This window comes from Lissotriton vulgaris, chromosome 10 (assembly GCF_964263255.1).
Source record: "Lissotriton vulgaris chromosome 10, aLisVul1.2, whole genome shotgun sequence".
In the NCBI taxonomy this organism is placed as follows: domain Eukaryota; kingdom Metazoa; phylum Chordata; class Amphibia; order Caudata; family Salamandridae; genus Lissotriton; species Lissotriton vulgaris.
In genome coordinates, this window is record NC_141698.1 from 173,122,167 (window position 1) to 173,143,318 (window position 21,152).

Below are 21,152 nucleotides of genomic sequence, written 5' to 3' on the forward strand. Positions count from 1 at the left end.
TTGGTAATGAGTTTCAGTTGAATGGGAAGGGAGTTCCAAAGGACAGGTCCTGTATGTGCCAAAGCACAACCTCCCTGGCGAGATTTTTTTATTTTTGGGACCTGTAATAGGTGAAGATTACTCTATCGAAGTGATCGGCCTGGTACATAGGGTAGAAGAGCTTTAGTCAAATATTTGGGGCCCTTTCCTATCAGACACCTATGAATGGTACACAGAATTTTAAACTTCGTGCGTTGCCGCACTGGTAACCAGTGAAGTTTGGCTAGTAGGGGGCGGGAGGGAGTTCTAGATGGTACATTGAGAACTAACCTCGCCGCCGTATTTTGGACTACTTGTAGTTTGTTTAATTGGCCTTCATTAGTTGACAAAAGAAGGCCATTACAGTAGTCCAATCTACTGATCACTAGTGCCTGGACAAAAGTTTTCCTGTGACCATCATAGGGGAACACCCTTTTCAAAAGTCCGATGGCTCTAAAGCAGGTGCCCGCAACTTGGTTGACATGATGTTTAAAAGTCAAGGCTTGATCGAATAGCACCCCCAAGTTTTTGACAGTCTGCTTTGGGACAGGAACTGGTCCTAATTCTGTGGGCCACCACTCCCCAGACCATAATGTTGCTGCCTCCCCGAACAATAAAACCTCTGTTTTGCCCACACTGCATTGTAGGCAATTCTCCGCCATCCAACATGACACAGCCCTCATGCCTTCTGCAAAAGATTTTTGCAGAGCAGGTGAGAAGGTTTTAAAAGGGAACAGCAGCTGGGTGTCATCAGTGTAGGATATCGGGGTAAACCCAAATGGCCTCACTAAGTCGGCCAGGGGGGCCACATACACATTAAATAATGTGGGGCTAAGGCATGAGCCTTGTGGCACACCCCTGGTGAGCTCCCTAGAGATGGATTTATGGGAGCCCAGCCTGACTTCTTGAGATCGGCAGGAAAGGAAGCTTTCTACCCAAGACAGGGCCGTTCCTCCCAGCCCTACACCCCTCAGACGACCGAGAAGCACTTCATGAGACACCGTATCGAAAGCAGCAGACAAATCCAACAGCACCAGAATCATAGACCCCCCACTATCAAGTGTCAACCTGATGTTATTGGTCACTTCTAGTAGGGCCGGTTTCCCCCCCCCCTTCCAATGATTAAGCTGCCCTTTCCTTCTTTTCCTTTCTAGGCATATCTAGATATATCAGGTTGCGCCCTGATCGCTGGGATACATGCCTAATATGGTGGCTCGCCTATGGTCTTTGGATAAAGGTCTTGAAGGTTTCGCAATCACTGATAGGCGAACGCTGTCTAACCAATAGCCCAGCCATCCAGTGTACTGAGACAGTGTGTCACTCTCTCCAGACTTTGACGGAATGACCAGGGTGGGGAATGAGGACAAAATGTATTTTTTCGTTTAGCGGGTTTCATTTTTATTTCATGCTGTTGCTGTATCTGTTTGTTTCCTGAGCATTTACTCTTTTAGTTCTAATACCGCATCTTCTGGTAAACACACACAAATTTGTGCTTTTCACTTAGCGTTTTTTTCTAGTAGCATCCTGGCAACACCTACCGTTAGATTTATTATTGTTTCTACATGGAACCAGTAAAAGTATTATTTCACTAATGCATATGGTTCTCTTCCTTAGAGTGCATAATCTGAAAATTGAGTTTAGGTTTCCTAAAATGTAACAAGAAAAAAAAATCCTTCTTTTGCTACAGTAGGCAATAATTGTATTTTTTATTAGAAATTAACTATTATATAACAAATATTTCAATTGTAAACCTACATGCACTTATGTTTAATACAATATTGCTGTTTTTCTTTTTTTAGGTCTAGTCTATGCAGCGCGCATACACTACATAGAAGGGTACCTTTTGAAATCGATCAGCTTTTTGGGCAAAAAGGTGCACATTTTGCAATGCTTTGTATTGCAACGCGTGCACGTTTGGCGTTTCCCTTGCAGGAGCGAGCTTTGGCGACATCGGTTTGTAATTATCTTGCAAACTGAATGGTGCCCCTGCTTGCTCCAGCAAGGGAAACGCTGTGTATCTCTACAGTCTGAGGGAAATTTGTGCTTGCTAGTGTCGATTTCCTTATGTGTTCGCTGTGCTTTGTGTAAACATGCGCCTCTGTCACCAGTGCAGTGAGAGTGTGTATGTGGCCAATGCATTGACTTTCTGCCTTTGGTTTTGCGTGTCGGTATTCAAGCTTGCTACACTGCTGGCACTGTAGTGCATGTGTGTCTGTTGCTGTGTCTTTGTGGCCGCGTGTGTGCCCGTACAATGGGACCGGGTCCGTCATCGTATCGATAGTAAAATCTGACTAGGCCAGACTGGCACTGTCTGTGTCAGAACCAGGGTATTGCGGTTCGGTCTCGTAGTGTTTTACGCACACCTCAGTGTGTTATTAAACTGTTCTGACGTAGACTAGAAATATGTATTTTAGTCTTCTGACGAACACCTGCAACGTACCTCAACATCCAAGTCGATATTGAGGTAAAATAGTCTATACACACTTCATGAGTGGCTGGCCAGTCGTAGTAAAGATCGATGTATGGATAGACTGTTTATGCTGTCGCAGCTTTATCTACTGATTTGTGCGAGCGACGCTTGCTCTGAAATTCCATGCAGTACCTCTTCTGTGTATGTGGAACGCTTGCTCGTCTGCTTCCCATACTCTATCTGTTCTGTGAGGTAGTGAAGTTTGTGTGTCAGCTCGCTGTGCTTTACCTGAAGGAAGCTTGCTCTGCGGTTGGAAGTTCTCTGGTACTACCGGACGTGCACTTGCTATATATATACATAGTACGAATGGACTGTTCAGTGCGATCACTTTTCTGTACAGCTGTACTTGTTTGTACTGCACGTGCTGTACCGTCGTTTATGAGTGAAGCTTGCGTCACCCAGCGCTGTGTACATTGGAGCCTGCCCTCAGCTCTCCGAGATGGGTGCCTTTTTAGTTTTAGCATATGAAGTCATCTTGCCCTGAGGGACAGGGGTTCGTAGGGCCTGGCTGAGTGCAGGGTGGGCAGACATTTGCCATGAGGTGTTTGCGGGGCGCTGGCGGCGAGATTGCATGACACTGTGTATGTACCCAAGGAGAAGAGTACGGGGAGAGGGGTATGATGTCAGCTTCACCACGAGGTCCACATAATTACATGCCACATAATTACACTCTACTCAATACAACATACATACAATCCACATAATATCACTCAGTGCCACGTAATAACGCCACATAATTACACTACTCAATACAATATAAATACACACCACAACACTCAAAACCACATAATTATACTCTACTGAATGCAACATACACTCCACATAATACCACTCAGTGCCACATAATTACACACCACATAATCACACTCTCCTCAATACAACACAAAACACTCTGCATAATACAACTCAGTGCCACATAATTATATGCTACATAATTATACTGCACTCAATGCTACATACACTCTAAATACCTCTCACTGCCACATAATTACATGCTACATAATTCCACTCTACTAAATGCAACGTACACTCCATAATACCACTCATTGCCACATTACATGCCACATAATTACACTATAATCAATACAACATAAAAACAAAACACATAATATCACTCCGTGCCACATAACACGCCACATAATTACACTATACTCAATGCAATATAAATACATTCCACCTAACACTCAGTACCACATAAATACACACCACGTAATTACACTATACTCAATGCACCATAAATACACTCCACATAATACCACTAAGTACCACATAATCACACATCACAATTACACTCTATGAAATGCAACATAAATACACTTAAGATCAGTGAGTACACTGTTCCGTGATAATGGGTGCACGTATGTCACCCAAATTGGAAGGGGAGAGAAAGATTGGAATAGACAAGAGGTGAGAAAAAGTGGTGAGGGAAAGGAAAAGAGGCAGATGTATATTCCCTGTTTCAAGGATCCAATCCCGAAGGGGAAGGCCAAGTCTTGCCTCTTATTCGCCCTCACACACCCAGAAGGATGTCATGCTTCAACATCGGGCTATTTTTTGCTCCTCGCCAGGCCGGCGCTGAAATGTCTGACAGGCCCCTAAAGGGTCTCTTTGACGAAGATCTTTTTAAAGAGAAAAAGCCATTTGATGCGTGCAGGTGTGGGGGCAGGAAAGGAGCGGGAAAGGATCCAGTGAAGGATGGTGCTGTAGTGCGTGCAAAGAAAGTTAAAACTACCTAAGGGCATCCGCTATTAGGTGATTTATTCTTGAGGTGTCCTTGGTAGGCTAAAACACCAACAGGTTAGTGAGTTACGTTAGGGCTCAATGTGCCAGTGTAACTTATCACAAGGTCGACAAGTTTCACACTGAGTAAGCCCTAGTGATCTGTAGCGTTTCTTCAGGACCTACAGTGCACGTACATGAGGTGTGAAAGTGCACGTCGGTTAGGAAAAAAGGGGAAAGGGTTTTGTGATGATAACCCCGTCGGAAGAGTGAGGTCGCTCGTGGTGAACCCTAGGATGAAGCCCCTAGAGTAATCAGTTGATCTCTATGAGTAGATCTGTCCACGTAGTTCCCTCTTAATGTAAGTTGTCTTCAAAGGCTATGCTGCGCTGGTTGTGCCCCATCATTGTAAGGTTCTGGAGGGTGCTCGCTCCTGTGCACCTACCCACGGCAGGCAGCCGCTGGCGTGGGTAGGTGCACAGGAGCGAGCACCCTCACTAGGACTTGCTCAGCGTGAAATATGTTGACCTTGTGATAAGTTACCAAAGCTGGGAGATGCAGGGTGACAATATTGTTACATGGGTGAGATTAATAGACAATATCTTCCTTATTTGGATGGGGTCTGAGTTATCAGCTAATCAATTCATTGAGACGCTTCCTGTCAATAATGAGTTTTCAATTTTCCTCGATCATTAGTAAGACACAGATTATATTTCTGGATGTTGAGATTCAAATGCAAGACAGAACAATGGTCACCAAGTTACATAGAAAAAAATAGCTGGCAACATCCTCCTCAATGCCAATAGCGCACATCCATGTAGTTTACTTCAAAGCATTCCGTATGGAGAGTTGTTAAGGGCGAAGCGGAATTGTGAATATGAGGAACAAAAACTAATAATCAGTGACAGATTTAGAGAAGGTGGGTACAGTTATAAAAATATCAAACAAGCAATGTCAAAAGTTGACGCGCTTCAAAGGCCAGATCTATTGGAACCTAAACCCAGAACAGCCGAGCAAAATGACAATGTGAGATTCATTACTACTTTTTCTAATAGTGCTTTTAAGATCAGGATGTTCTTCAGTCACAATTGGCAGATTTTACGGAGTGATTCTATTTTGCAGAAATATCTGAATGATGCACCGCAAATAACATTTCGGAGAAGTAGGTCACTCAAAGAGGAATTGTGTAACAATGCCATTTCTAATATAGATAGTGGCAGTTCGAAAGGTTTCAGGAGCTGCAAACATTGTAAAGCATGTGCCACTAGCAGTGATTGTAAGATATTGAGATTACCCAATACCAAAAAAGAATTTGTTATTGGGGGAAATTTCACATGCGAAACAGATTATTGTATTTATTGCCTAATCTGCCCTTGTGGTAAATTTTATAAAGGTAGTACAGTCCACCGAGAAAATAAACGAGTTATGGAATATTTGAGTGCAATTAAACGCAATGATTTACAGTATCCAGTGGCTCGTCACTTTTTCAACGTGCACAACCAAAACGAAAAACTGTTAGCGTTTGCAGTAATATATGCAGTAGCACATCAGTAGAGGGGATGTGATAGAGAATGCCAGTTGAGGCACATGGAGTCAAGGTTCATCATTGACTTCGACACCCTGATACCTAATGGTTTAAACTAGAGTGAGGAGATGGCTGTGCACCAGTGAGTCAGTTATGTTTTATTTTATCTTGGAAGTTTCTGATATATATGATGATTGGATTTTAGTGAATAGTCCTGTTTCACTTTCATTGATTTTATTATTATGCCTAATAGGTTCGCCAGCCGGGTGGTTGAGTATGAGATCCCTACCATCGGACTGAGCGACCATTTACCATTAAAAATGCTTGTTAGTGCCCCAGGAAGTAAAAACACCTCCACTATTGAGTCCCTGGCATGGACGCAAGACCTTGTAGTAGCACGCCAAAATGGTCTCGCTCTGAAATGGAACTCGGTAGATCCAATAAAAACTTTTAAGGAAATACTGGAAAACGCCTCATCTTCCATTATGGTATGCCTAGAGGAGAAGTCCACAAAGGGTGAAATCCTGGAAGCTTTTAGCCATATTACCACCATTATTCAGAGGGTGCTAACCAGGACCCGTCCCAGCAAAAGTAATAAAACTAAGGGCTGGTTTGACTCTCAATGCACCAAGGCGTATACGGCCCTTAAGTTAGCTATAAATAACAAACCTAGGGATCACGAGGCAGTAAGGGTACATAGGAAGGCATACAATTTAGTTAGGCGTCAAAGCAGGAAAATAATTAAAGAAAAAGCATGGCAGGATCTACTGAAGGCCGCACAGAGTAAAGATGCGAAACTATTCTGGCAGGTAGTTAACACACCGTTCCTTAATAACAAAGAGGTGGCCAGGATGGAAATAGCCATCGACGAAAAGTCCTGGATAGAATTTTTCTCCAATGTCTATAGAAGCACCCAAGAGGAACCGCTAATAGTGAGTGACTTTCTCCCAATCCCAATTGAGTTTACCCTTAAAGAGGTACAAATGGCCATAAACTCAACTCAGAATAACAAAGCCCCGGGACCAGATGGGATCCATAGTGACCTTTATAAGATGAATATTGATCTATGGGCCCCACACTGCACGCGGGTCTTAGGTGCTTGTTGTGCCAAAGGTTTTATCAAGACATGGTCGGAATCAGTGATAATTCCCATATACAACAAGCATTTGCAATGCAATAGGTCTCGTATTAGGAAAGTTTGAGCTATTGGTCTTGTAAATGACACATTTTTTATTTAGGTTTTGTTTTTGAAAATAGCGAAATTAATAGCTTTGTCATTTACCATGCCAATAGTTATAACTTTCACAAATGTGACACCTATAGCATTTGTAATGCAATATGTGTTGTGTTTACGTGACTTCCATGCATTGATATTACAAATAACAATGGTTTTGATTTTTTTTAATAATTAATACTTAAATAAAAGTTATTGTAATTTATAATGGCAATAGCTTAAACTTTTGTAAATAACGTTTGTGAAGATTATGTTCAGTGTATTTTATTGTGACGAAAATCCAAGAACATATGTCAAATATTAACATCTTTTTTTACATTTGTAATAAAGCTTGAAACATTGAGATAACATATTTGAACCAGTTGTTGTTGAATGGTTGCACAGATTGATGCTGTGGTGGAGCTCAGTGATGTTGTGGTGCCACTGAGTGATGCTGTGGTGGTGCTGAGTGATGCTGTATGCTATGCTATGTTTTGTTTTGATATCCTATGTTTTGTTTTGTTATGGTAATTTTTTACTCTCCTGTCTCTGCACTCCCATGTGGAGTCCCACAGGGCTCCTCGCTAAGTCCTACGCTATTTAATATCTATGTAGCGGACTTAGCGAGGGTAATAAAGGCCCATGGGTTGCGACTAACATCTTACGCAGACGACACCCAACTGGTTTTGGCGATCCATAAGGACGGCCCACTGGTGCCAGCTAATTTCCAAAGGGCCATGCTCGCTGTCAGTACCTGGATGTCCTCCAATTGTCTGAGGCTCAACTCAGACAAAACCGAGGTCATGACCTTCGGCAAACTCTCCCCGGAATGGTCCTCCATCTGGTGACCCAACCAGCTGGGTTCTCCACCTGTCCCAGTTGAAAAGGCTAGAAACCTGGGAGTTATTTTTGACAGCAAGTTGTCATTTAACCTTCACGTCAACAAGGTTGTGTCATCTGCCTTCTTTATTTTAAAGAAAATTAGGAAATTGCTGCCTTACCTCCCTACCTCAGCCGGGAAGACCTTGGTCTCTACCCTAGTGTTTTCTAAAATTGACTACGGGAATGCCCTCTTTCTCAACTCTCAGAAACTCGTTTTATCTAAGCTGGAGTCCATACAGAATGCGGCTGCTAGAATTCTTCTTGACATCCCTCGCCGCCAGCCTACTACTCCCGCCATTCGTCATCTTCATTGGCTAAGAGTAGAGGGCCGCATTAAATTCAAGGCCCTCTGCATTGCCTATAAGGCAGTGCATGGCGTTGGACCCAAGTTTCTGACCGAAGCCTTTCAGTTGTACACCCCTAAAAGGCAGCTGAGATCTGCCAACACCTGCCTCCTGCCGGTACCTCGCACAAGAACAGCAACCTGGGGAGACAGACGTTTCCTGGTTGCTGCGCCCAAGCTTTGGAACCTTCTGCCACTTACTATCAAAACTGCCCCCAATTTGATGAGCTTCCGTAGGCTCCTAAAGACATGGTTGTTCAACCAGTGAGCCTGCTGTTCGGTCCCTCTGGCCTCCACATGCGCCGAGACACCTTCGGGTATTTGTATGCGCAATAAAAATATTGTAAATAAATAAATAAATAAATGCTATGCTATGCTGTTTTGTTATGCTATGCTGTGTTTTGTTTTGCTATGCTATGTTTTGCTATGCTATGTTTTGTTATGCTATGTTTTGTTATGCTATGCTTTGTTTTGTTATGCTATGCTTTGTTTTGTTATGCTATGCTTTGTTTTGTTATGCTATGCTATGTTTTGCTCTGCTATGCTATGTTATGCTATGTTTTGTTGTGTTTTATTATGCTATGCTTTGTTTTGCTATGCTATGCTTTGTTATGCTATGCTATGTTTTGTTTTGTTGGTATGCTATGCTGTGTTTTGCTATGCAATTATGTTTTGTTATGTTTTGTTCAGCCATGCTATATTTTGTTTTGTTAAGCTATGCTGTTTTGTTTTGTTATGTTATGTTATGTTTTGTTATGCTATGTTTTGTTTTGCTATCCTATGCTTTGTTTTGTTATGCTATGCTATGTTTTGTTGTGTTTTGTTATGCTATGTGTTGTGTTTTGTTATGCTATGTTTTGTTATGTTATGCTATGTTTTGTTATGCTATGTTTTGTTATGCTATGTTTTGTTATGCTATGTTTTGTTATGCTATGTTTTGTTATGCTATGCTTTGTTTTGTTATGCTATGCTTTGTTTTGTTATGCTATGCTTTGTTTTGTTATGCTATGCTTTGTTTTGTTATGCTATGCTTCGTTTTGTTATGCTAGGCTATGTTTTGTTATGCTAGGCTATGCTTTGTTATGCTATGCTATGTTTTGCTCTGCTATGCTTTGTTATGCTATGTTTTGTTATGCTATGCTTTGTTGTGTTTTATTATGCTATGCTTTGTTTTGCTATGCTATGTTTTGCTGTGTTTGGTATGCTATGCTGTGTTTTGCTATGCTATTATATGTTTTGTTATGTTTTGTTAAGCCATGCTATGTTCTGTTGTGTTTTGTTAAGCTATGTTGTTTTGTTGTGTTTTGTTATGCTATGTGTTGTGTTTTGTTATGCTATGTTTTGTTATGCTATGTTTTGTTATGCTATGTTTTGTTATGCTATGTTTTGTTATGCTATGTTTTGTTATGCTATGTTTTGTTATGCTATGCTATGTTTTGTTATGCTATGTTTTGTTATGCTATGCTATGTTTTGTTATGCTATGCTTTGTTTTTTTATGCTTTGTTTTGTTATGCTATGCTATGTTTTGTTGTGCTTTGCTATGCTACGTTTTTTATCCTCTTAGGTGCTGCGCCTATTCCAACCACCGACGGCACCACTACCTCAGGAGTGCTGCCGTCGGCCGTTGGACGTTCGAACCTCACCTGCGCAATGGAACGTTCAGCACTGGAGCTGGACGTTCCATAGCTGCTAAGAGGTTAAGCTATGCTGTTTTGCTCTGCTATGCTTTGTTATGCTATGTTTTGTTGTGTTTTATTCTGCTATGCTATGTTTTGTTATGCTATGTTTTGTTATGCTATGCTTTGTTATGCTATGCTTTGTTATGCTATGCTTTGTTATGCTATGCTTTGTTTTGTTATGCTATGTTGTGTTGTGTTTTGTTATGCTATGCTATATTTTGTTATGTATGCTATGTTTTGTTATGCTATGGTTTGTTGTGTTTTGCTATGTTTTGTTATGCTATGTTATACTATGCTTTGTTATACTATGCTTTGTTATACTATGCTATGCTTTGTTTTGTTGTGTTTTGTTATGCTATGCTATCCTATTTTGTGTTGTGTTTTGCTAGGACATGATTTGTTATGAGATGTTTTGTTATGCTATGCTACGTTTTGCTATGCTATGCTGTTATGCTATGTTTTGTTGTGTTTTATTATGCTATGCTTTGTTATGCTATGCTTTGTTATGCTATGCTTTGTTATGCTATGCTTTGTTATGCTATGCTTTGTTATGCTATGCTTTGTTATGCTATGCTTTGTTATACTATGTTTTGTTATGCTATGCTAAGCTTTGTTTTGTTATTCTATGCTATGCTTTGTTGTGTTTTGTTATGCTATGCTATGTTTTGCTATGTATGCTATGTTTTGTTATGCTATGGTTTGTTGTGTTTTGCTATGGTTTGTTATGCTATGGTTTGTTATGCTATGGTTTGTTGTGTTTTGCTATGTTTTATTTTGCTATGTTTTGTTTTGCTATGTTTTGTTTTGCTATGTTTTGTTTTGCTATGTTTTGTTATGCTATGTTTTGTTATGCTTTGCTTTGTTATACTATGCTATGTTTTGTTTTGCTATGCTTTGTTTTGTTATGCTATCCTATGCTTTGTTTTGTTATGCTATTCTTTTTTGTTATGCTATGTTTTGTTGTGTTTTGCTATGTTTTGTTTTGCTATGTTTTGTTTTGCTATGTTTTGTTTTGCTATGTTTTGTTATGCTATGTTTTGTTATGCTATGTTTTGTTATGCTATGTTTTGTTATGCTTTGCTTTGTTATACTATGCTATGTTTTGTTTTGCTATGCTTTGTTTTGTTATGCTATCCTATGCTTTGTTTTGTTATGCTATTCTTTTTTGTTATGCTATGTTTTGTTGTGTTTTGCTAGGCTATGCTTTGTTATGCGATGTTTTGTTATGCTATGTTTTGCTATGCTATGTTTTGCTCTGCAATGCTTTGTTATGCTATGCTATATTTTGCTATGCTATGCTTTGTTGTATTTAATTATGCTATGCTTTTTGTTATGCTACGTTTTGTTATGCTACGTTTTGTTATGCTACGTTTTGTTATGCTACGTTTTGTTATGCTATGTTTTGTTATGCTATGTTTTGTTATGCTATGTTTTGTTATGCTATGTTTTGTTATGCTATGTTTTGTTATGCTATGTGTTGTTATGCTATGTGTTGTTATGCTATGTGTTATGCTATGTTTTGTTATGTTATGCTATGTTTTGTTATGCTATGTTTTGTCATGCTATGCTATGCTTTGTTATACTATTCTATGTTTTGTTTTGCTATGCTTTGTTTTGTTATGCTATGTTTTGTTATGCTATGGTATGTTTTCCAATCCTATGCTTTGTTTTGTTATGCTATGCTATGTTTTGTTATGCTATGCTTGTGAGGGTGGGTGAGTGAGGGAGGGTGGGTGAGTGAGGGAGGGTGGGTGGGTGAGTGAGGGTGGGTGAGAGGGTGGGTGAGGGTGGGTGGGTGGTTGAGTGAGGGTGAGTGTGTTAGAGCGAGGGTGAGGGTGAGAGGTTGTGTATCCTATGCTTTTTCTGTTATGCCATGCTATGTTTTGTTATGCTATGCTGATGAGGGATTATGAGGGTGAGTGAGTGTGAGTGAGGGTGTGTGAGGGGGTGTGAGGGTGAGGGCGAGGGTGTGATGGTGTGTGAGGGTTGGGAGGGTGAGGGGGTGTAAGGGTGAGGGTGTGAGGGTGAGTGAGGGTGTGTGCGGGTGAGGCGGTGTGAGGGTGAGGGTGTAAGGGGGTGTGTGAGGGGTTGAGGGAGTGTCGGTGTGTGAGGGGGTGTGGGGGTGTGAGGGTGAGGGGGTGTGAGGGGGAGAGGGTGAGAGGGTGTGTGGGGGGAAACCTGCATGTGGTCACACTACAGCAGGAAAAACAATATCCTAAGAGGAAATGAAGCCACTGGGATAGATATGGAATCCCAGGGTGACAATTACATCTCTTTAGGCACATCCGCTTCTATCCGCTCTGACTGGGTTCTGTTATCTGGAAATCGATGCACATTTGGTTGCCAGTTGGCCTGGCTGTGTTTCGCGTGTTTGCACTTTCGATCTGCCACACAAAAAAGTCCCGATGGAAAAGATCGTGTTTTGTCCGCTTCAGCTTTCACACGTGTTTGTGTGTTCACGTTTCAAAGTATGTCCTTGATTGTCTCAAATAAACCGGTGGCCTCTGAGATCACTGGTTTTGTCATTGCACAGAATTAATTCAGTGAAAGTTGGCGCTATTCACAGAGTCAGTGGGGGCGCCGGGACTGCGGCTTATGTACCTGGTAATGCTGAGGTGCAGCCGACAACGGGAGCGGCTCATCTTTAAAATTGTTTTGGACATAAAATGCATCCCTCCCCACAAAAAACCCTCCTTTTTTGTAAACTCAGAAGTTTTAAATAGCACAGCATAAAGCTCTCAAGAACAAGAATATTTCAGAATCATGTCAGCACGTTAATGAATGCAAATGTCATAAAAAGAGACCGATTGCACGGTCTAGTTAACGTTTTGCAGGAAGAGAGTGTAATAAAAAAAGCAGCAGATGGCGGGGAGCTCTGCTGGTGTGCGAGGCGGGTGGGGGTCGGGGGAGCAGGGGAGCGAGCGAGTGGGAGGGAACCAGCATATGGGGTGGGGTGTGAGTGAGCTCTGCGTCTTTGTCCCTTCTGGATGAGTGGGATAATTAAATAGAGACCGAGGCAGGGTGTTGTCGTATAGCATGAGTTTGGGTGGGGTATAGTAGCTCACATCTGGCAAACGCTTTGGTGGTGGGGGGGCAGCCATCTTGTAGATATTGGTTATTTCAAGTCTGTGAAACATTCGGAATGATGAGCTGGTTAAAGTAATTTAAAAGTGGGCGGCATCTCCAAGAGCAAAGTGAGAGGTGTGCAGCTAGTGGGTCTAACGAGGGGGCAGAATTGTTTCACTGGTTCCGCACAGCACCCCTTCCTTTAGTGAAGGAGACGTTAATGTTAATGTTATGCTACGTTTTGTTATGCTACGTTTTGTTATGCTATGTTTTGTTATGCTATGTTTTGTTATGCTATGTTTTGTTATGCTATGTTTTGTTATGCTATGTTTTGTTATGCTATGTTTTGTTATGCTATGTGTTGTTATGCTATGTGTTGTTATGCTATGTGTTATGCTATGTTTTGTTATGTTATGCTATGTTTTGTTATGCTATGTTTTGTCATGCTATGCTATGCTTTGTTATACTATTCTATGTTTTGTTTTGCTATGCTTTGTTTTGTTATGCTATGTTTTGTTATGCTATGGTATGTTTTCCTATCCTATGCTTTGTTTTGTTATGCTATGCTATGTTTTGTTATGCTATGCTTGTGAGGGTGGGTGAGTGAGGGAGGGTGGGTGAGTGAGGGAGGGTGGGTGGGTGAGTGAGGGTGGGTGAGAGGGTGGGTGAGGGTGGGTGGGTGGTTGAGTGAGGGTGAGTGTGTTAGAGCGAGGGTGAGGGTGAGAGGTTGTGTATCCTATGCTTTTTCTGTTATGCCATGCTATGTTTTGTTATGCTATGCTGATGAGGGATTATGAGGGTGAGTGAGTGTGAGTGAGGGTGTGTGAGGGGGTGTGAGGGTGAGGGCGAGGGTGTGATGGTGTGTGAGGGTTGGGAGGGTGAGGGGGTGTAAGGGTGAGGGTGTGAGGGTGAGTGAGGGTGTGTGCGGGTGAGGCGGTGTGAGGGTGAGGGTGTAAGGGGGTGTGTGAGGGGGTGAGGGAGTGTCGGTGTGTGAGGGGGTGTGGGGGTGTGAGGGTGAGGGGGTGTGAGGGTGAGAGGGTGAGAGGGTGTGTGGGGGGAAACCTGCATGTGGTCACACTACAGAAGGAAAAACAATATCCTAAGAGGAAATGAAGCCACTGGGATAGATATGGAATCCCAGGGTGACAATTACATCTCTTTAGGCACATCCGCTTCTATCCGCTCTGACTGGGTTCTGTTATCTGGAAATCGATGCACATTTGGTTGCCAGTTGGCCTGGCTGTGTTTCGCGTGTTTGCACTTTTGATCTGCCACACAAAAAAGTCCCGATGGAAAAGATCGTGTTTTGTCCGCTTCAGCTTTCACACGTGTTTGTGTGTTCACGTTTCAAAGTATGTCCTTGATTGTCTCAAATAAACCGGTGGCCTCTGAGATCACTGGTTTTGTCATTGCACAGAATTAATTCAGTGAAAGTTGGCGCTATTCACAGAGTCAGTGGGGGCGCCGGGACTGCGGCTTATGTACCTGGTAATGCTGAGGTGCAGCCGACAACGGGAGCGGCTCATCTTTAAAATTGTTTTGGACATAAAATGCATCCCTCCCCACAAAAAACCCTCCTTTTTTGTAAACTCAGAAGTTTTAAATAGCACAGCATAAAGCTCTCAAGAACAAGAATATTTCAGAATCATGTCAGCACGTTAATGAATGCAAATGTCATAAAAAGAGACCGATTGCACGGTCTAGTTAACGCTTTGCAGGAAGAGAGTGTAATAAAAAAAGCAGCAGATGGCGGGGAGCTCTGCTGGTGTGCGAGGCGGGTGGGGGTCGGGGGAGCAGGGGAGCGAGCGAGTGGGAGGGAACCAGCATATGGGGTGGGGTGTGAGTGAGCTCTGCGTCTTTGTCCCTTCTGGATGAGTGGGATAATTAAATAGAGACCGAGGCAGGGTGTTGTCGTATAGCATGAGTTTGGGTGGGGTATAGTAGCTCACATCTGGCAAACGCTTTGGTGGTGGGGGGGCAGCCATCTTGTAGATATTGGTTATTTCAAGTCTGTGAAACATTCGGAATGATGAGCTGGTTAAAGTAATTTAAAAGTGGGCGGCATCTCCAAGAGCAAAGTGAGAGGTGTGCAGCTAGTGGGTCTAACGAGGGGGCAGAATTGTTTCACTGGTTCCGCACAGCACCCCTTCCTTTAGTGAAGGAGACGTTAATGCGAAGGGGGAGGGGGGAGCGCCCGGCAGCTGACATGATGCGCTTCAACTGAAATTGGTACGGAAAAACAATCTACGATGGTATTCTTTTGAATTTCTGACGTGGAGAAAGAGTAGTTACCACATGACATGTTGGAGAGTTGGTAATGATGGTACAGGTTGACCTATGGAGTGCCGCGCTTCAAGAGCCTGGTGGGGGTGGCGGGGGAGCGAGCGAGTGGGAGGGAACACGCATATGGTGATGGGGTGTGAGGCCGGCCGAGCGCACGCTGGGGGAGCCTTTGAAGTCATGGGGAGGGAAGCCTGTGGGAGGCTGATGCAGGGGGGATTAGTAATGCGAGTCACGGCCTGCGGCCGTGTGAAGTGAATCATTAGGGGAGGGAGGCTGATGCCTTTCGTGTTAAATGCTCGTGCTTGTTAGGTCACTTGATTCACTGAACTGTTAGAAATCCGCCTGGTTAGGCAATTTTCTGGTTTAACAGTAATAGGTCTCTCTACGAGACCTAAAAAGGGGGACAGGGAGAGCCCATCTAACTATAGACCTATATCCTAGATTCATTAATGAAAATTGCAGGGAGAGTGGTCTTGAACAAAATACAAACGTGGGCTGAGGAACATGATATTTTAACTCCTGTACAATACGGGTTCCGGGAAGGGATGGGTACGGTAGAGCAGGTTTTAAACTTTGTAATGCTACATGGGAAGTACACCAGGGCCAAAGACGGCTGCTTGTATGCAATATTTGTCGACCTCTCCTCTGCTTTTGATTGCGTAGTGCACTCAAAATTATGGGAAACATTAGAGGAGATGAATGTCGACCCTGCTAAAGTACTCTTTTTGAGACCATTATACTCAAGGGCAACTGCTAAAGTAAGGTATGGGCTGGGGGGAATGTACGGGGTCTTTCCGCATAGAGAAGGGGGTGAGACATGGCTGCGTGCTGGCCCCACTCCTTTTCTCATTATGTACGAACAGTCTAGAGAAGGAATTGGGGACCAGTAACATTGATTCACCGAGGTATGGTAATAGGCAGATTGTTTCCCTTCTACATGCGGACGACGCGGTATTAATGGCCAGGACGAAGGTGGGTGCACAAAGGGCATTATCTAAGTATGTAGAATTCATGGGGGATAGAGGTCTTAGAATTAACGCCAAGAAGTCTTTTGTGATGTGCTGTGGTAAAGGTTGTGCCAGGTGTAAACATCTAAAAGTGGCAGGCCTCCAAGTAGAACATACTAAAACTTTCCCTTATTTGGGGGTTGTAATTGACGGATCAGGCGCTTGGGGCCCGGAGGTGAAGAATAGGACTTAAGCTTTCAAGCGATCGATTGCGGCCTTAATAAATTTCTCAAGCAAATTAGTTAAAAAACAGCATGCAATTATGCTTAGTATCTATGTGGCAAAATGCAGAAGCATTGCTCTGTACGGTGCAGGGATTTGGGGGTATCAGGATGCAACATCACTGCAAATTGCAGAAAATATTTTTTTTAGATACCTCCTTGCCCTTCCTAAGGGCACATCTGTTTATATTTGCCACGCTGAACTAGGTATGGACCATTTAACTGACCTGATTAGAATCCAACCAATTTTGCTGTGGCCCAGAGTTTGGGCGACACAAGAATGGCCTAAACCAGGGTATAATCAGAGACGTCATGGGCCTTGATAATGTAATGCGCATTAAATGGCTTGAGTATGTCAGGAAGGTCCTAACCGACCTACAAAGGTCAGAGTGGTATAGTAACCCTAAGCTAATTAGGGAAATCCCCAAGAAAGTCCTAAAACAACTTTGTATGGAGCACTTTAGCCTGATAAGGTGTGTAGGGGAGGTCATCAAGAAAACAGTGACTGAACACCAACTGTTACTGACCACCCATAAAATACAACCTTATCTAAATCTTGTGACTTTGGGGTTTGAACGCTTTATCTTGACCAGATTTAGGTTTAACCTATTCCACCGCCTAGTGACGTTCCCAGTTAAAAATGATTGGAACAGAACTCTTGCCTTATGTCCATGTGATAACATGTCATCCCAAACTACTTTCCATCTGGCTTTGTTTTGTAAACTATAAAAAAGAACGTTGTAGATGGATTAAGCAATATTTGAGATGTGGAGCATGGCGGCAATGTAGGCCAGCGTACTTGAATCTGCAGCAGTTGGGGAACCCTGTATGTATAACGACCATGACAGTGTTTTTAAAAAGTGTTTTAAGACTACGGAATTCATTTGAACAGTTAAATATTCGATAGATTCATTGCAATGATTTAATACATTTCTTAATCTAATTGTTATTTATTATTGTTGTACTGTATAGATGTCTTTTTGTATGCACCTGCTTTTATGATTTTTAACACTGTGAAATCGAATAAAGCTTACTGAAACTGAAACTGAATAGTCCTGTTTAGGACTATTGTATATATTATAATTTAAATAATGGTACGAGAAGCATTTAGTGACTAAGATGTTTTTTTTCTCATTTTTGTCATCCCCTTTTTAAATGTTACACAGATTAGGAAAGGCAAATGCCAGAACTTCAAGTAGAAGGCGTCTAGTGATTTAATGTGTGGATTTGGTACTGCATATTTATCCAGTTGATTTTTGCTGGTCCTTTGATTTGTCTGTCGAACAGGTGCAACAAAAACCCACTTAGGCAAGATGTCTATCATATACATGTTTGAATGACTCCAACAAATGTTGAATTATGATGTATTTTATATGAATGGGTATGTATTTGCCTATGGTATGAGCAAGAAAATGCAGTTGATATCGTTACATAAGTATTGGTTAAGACAGTGTATTTGCCCACTTGGGCTAAATAGAACCGGTGGTGATATTTATCAATACGTGCAGATATTATTCAAAATATGTAGTTCAAGTTGCAAGCATTTAATTTATGTACTCTATCCATATACAACTTTACTAATCTATTTGTTGATAAAGATATTGGATATCTGACTTTGAAAGCCACTCTAAAATGGCGCCTATGTTAGACATTGAATGTACTAGTCTGACACAGTCCTACTTTTGTGTTGCTTACAAGTCATATGTAAAGAGGGTGCAATAGAGTTTTCGCCATACTGTGAACAAGCTGTAAGCGAAACGTGTTGGTGAGACGTCACCTTGCCCTAATAAACTTTAAAGAAGCACTCCTGGGACTCCTGGATTTCTTTCCTTATAAAACGGAGAGTTGGCATTGTGATTGACAGGGCAGCCAGAGCCCGTCCAGGACCGCCGTGAAGAAAGCTCCGAGCTGCCAGGGTTTGGATGTTCAATATATATATGTGATCAAGGCTACCGTGACGTAGCCGAAACGCGTCATGCTGGTGACAAGGGAGCAATAAACCACCTTTGAAAGTATCTTCAGCGCTGTTGTGTGGTCTGTACCTGCGTTGGTTTGATCGGCATCCAGAGCCGATTAGTAGGAGATTAAAACAGATATATATGTATATATATATATATATATATATATATATATATATATATATATATATATTTTCACTGAAAAAACCATAGGTTATAGACCATATATAGTTAGGGATTAGCATTTACAAAACCTTATTTTACTCGCAGAAAACCATTGAAATTCGCATATATAGTTAGTTGCACTAACTATATATCGCGCACCCGCAATCCACTGCTGATCATGTCACATATTACATCATTCATGACATCGTCAGTGACATCACTGATGACATCACTGATGACATCTCAAATGACATCACTGATGACATCACTGATGACAACATCCAATGAGTGTATGTTTCTGTAAAGTTAAAATATGTCTTACATATTGTAGAATGAGTGGATGTATAAGTGTCTGGATGAAGGATTTAGTAGGTGCCTGACTGACTGTATGAGTGAGTGATTAAATGTGTCTCACTGAGTGCATGGGTTAGTGACTAAACTGTCTTAATTTGTGCATCATTATGTCTGTTGTTCTGTAAACTGCTGCATGTGTTGATCAGTAGCTATATGAGTAACTATATGGGTTTTTGATTGGTTGCCCAAGTATTTGTATGGGAGACTTAGTGTGTGTGTGTGTGGGTGGCTGGGAGGTGTATGACTCTGTGCATAGAGGTGTGGGCCGTTGTTTCACTAGATGTATGGGTTCAAAAGTGCATGTGGAAACAGCTGCATGGGCAGTTGGCTGTGTGTATGAATGTATTGGTGAGTGAATTGATATCTCAGTGCTACATGTCAAAGTGAGTACATATGTAAAACACTGTACATGTGAGAGTTGACATATATAAATAACTATGCATAAGAGCCAGTGAATGTGTGAGTGGCTGCATGGATCATTGTGAACTTGTATCAGTGATTGTATAAGAGAGTAAATTTGTGTTAAAATATGTTTGAATTAGTAAGGTGTGTATAACTGTATAGTTGAGGAAATGGAGATGTGATTGATTCTTTGCATGACTGACTAGATGTATGAGTAACTCCATGGATGAGTGACAATCTGTGAGTGTCTGTTTACACTGATTGTATCTAAGGTTATATTAGAGTCTGAAGAGGTTCATCGTATTATCACATGAATGATATTATCAGTGATATGATCAGTAATGTCATTTGAGTTGTCAACAGTGATGTCATCAGTGATGTCATTTGAGATGTCCTCAGTGATGTCTTCAGTGATGTCACTGACCATGTCATGAATGATGTAATATGTGACATCATCAGCAGTGGATTGCGGGTGCGCGATATATAGTTAGTGCAACTAACTATATATGCGAATTTCAATGGTTTTGTGCGAGTAAAATAAGGTTTTGTAAATGCTAATCCCTAACTATATATGGTCTATAACCTATGGTTTTTTCAATGAATATATATATATATATGTATATATATATATATATATATATATATATATATATGTGTGTATCGCTCCAATTCCCCTTGATAGTCGCAAGAAGACAAACAGCACTCGGAAAGCAATCCTGTCAATCACGCTGATTTTATTATCGCGGAAGGGGCACACACAGACGCGTTTCGGCGTGCTGCCTTCGTCAGTGTGTGTTACACTGAGTATCATGTCGACATGTTTTTAAAGCCGCAGACATCATTTCGGACATCAACATAGACAAGGGACTTTCGCCACAACAATGAAAGGGCGCGCCATCTTGCAACGATTTCGATGTCCTATATAAAGCTCATTATTAGCGTTAAGTGAGATCAAGCCCATAGATGGGCATCTACCCTGATAGAGTTGTGGTACAAATGATATACATTAGTTCATGGAATGAACAAGGATCAAGCCGTGGATCGGCTAATGTCCCTTATCATACAAGCCAATACTGTCCATCATATTATATAACTTCACATTTTGTATCATACATTGAAAAGTTACTTCTAAATAAAATACAGTTTGAATGCGGCTAAATGCAGTAGGTATAGCGGCGGATAGAATATTGCATGAAAACTACATATTGCAAATGAGCACAATTAAATACTCACACTGCATTCAATCATTGTCTCAAGTTTTGGCAGTAGCATCAAGCAATCTTGCTTAGCAATTCATTTCATTCTAGGTTGCGGAATTAGAATAGTCACAACTTAATTTCTCTGCACTAAAAGGTTTGTCTTTTCAAATAAAGAGAATAAATCACATCCTATTGCAGACCTAATTTCATAATTTCAAAATGTCATCACAAAAAACAGATTAAATCATACAAATCTGTCTGAAATTCCAGTTCACCTGACAACTGTCAGATATATAAATCTTCAGATATTCAATATATGGAACCATCACATGTGTTTGTGGAATACCAAATCATAGGAGATACATTACAATTCAGACTAGGTCTCATAACAGCATTATAGGCTGACAATTTTCAAATTCAAGTTCTTAGTACAGTACGGAGGTTAGTGTGTCTCATTTCCCCAGATGAAATGCCATCTCTTCCCCACTGTTGAGGCCTTTCGGATGTTCTGTTGAAAGGTCTATAATGTATCTCAATTCCAACCTCCGCAATCGTCTTAGGCGATCACTGCCTCTCACATTGGGGGGCACAAAATCAAGACCAAAATATTGGAGTTTATTACGATCCTGTTTATGGGCCTCAGCAAA

The 21,152-nt window shown here is 41.6% G+C and overlaps 1 protein-coding gene across 1 annotated transcript in view; it reads left to right on the forward strand.

The window, feature by feature from the left end:
• LDAF1 (lipid droplet assembly factor 1) overlaps positions 1–21,152 on the forward strand; it is a 257,114-nt gene that overhangs the window by 181,873 nt on the left and 54,089 nt on the right. Inside the window, exon 7 of the mRNA XM_086940813.1 lies at positions 1,818–1,891. Within this exon, the coding sequence (XP_086796939.1) occupies positions 1,818–1,891 (74 nt within the window). The remainder of the gene's footprint in view (positions 1–1,817; positions 1,892–21,152) is intronic.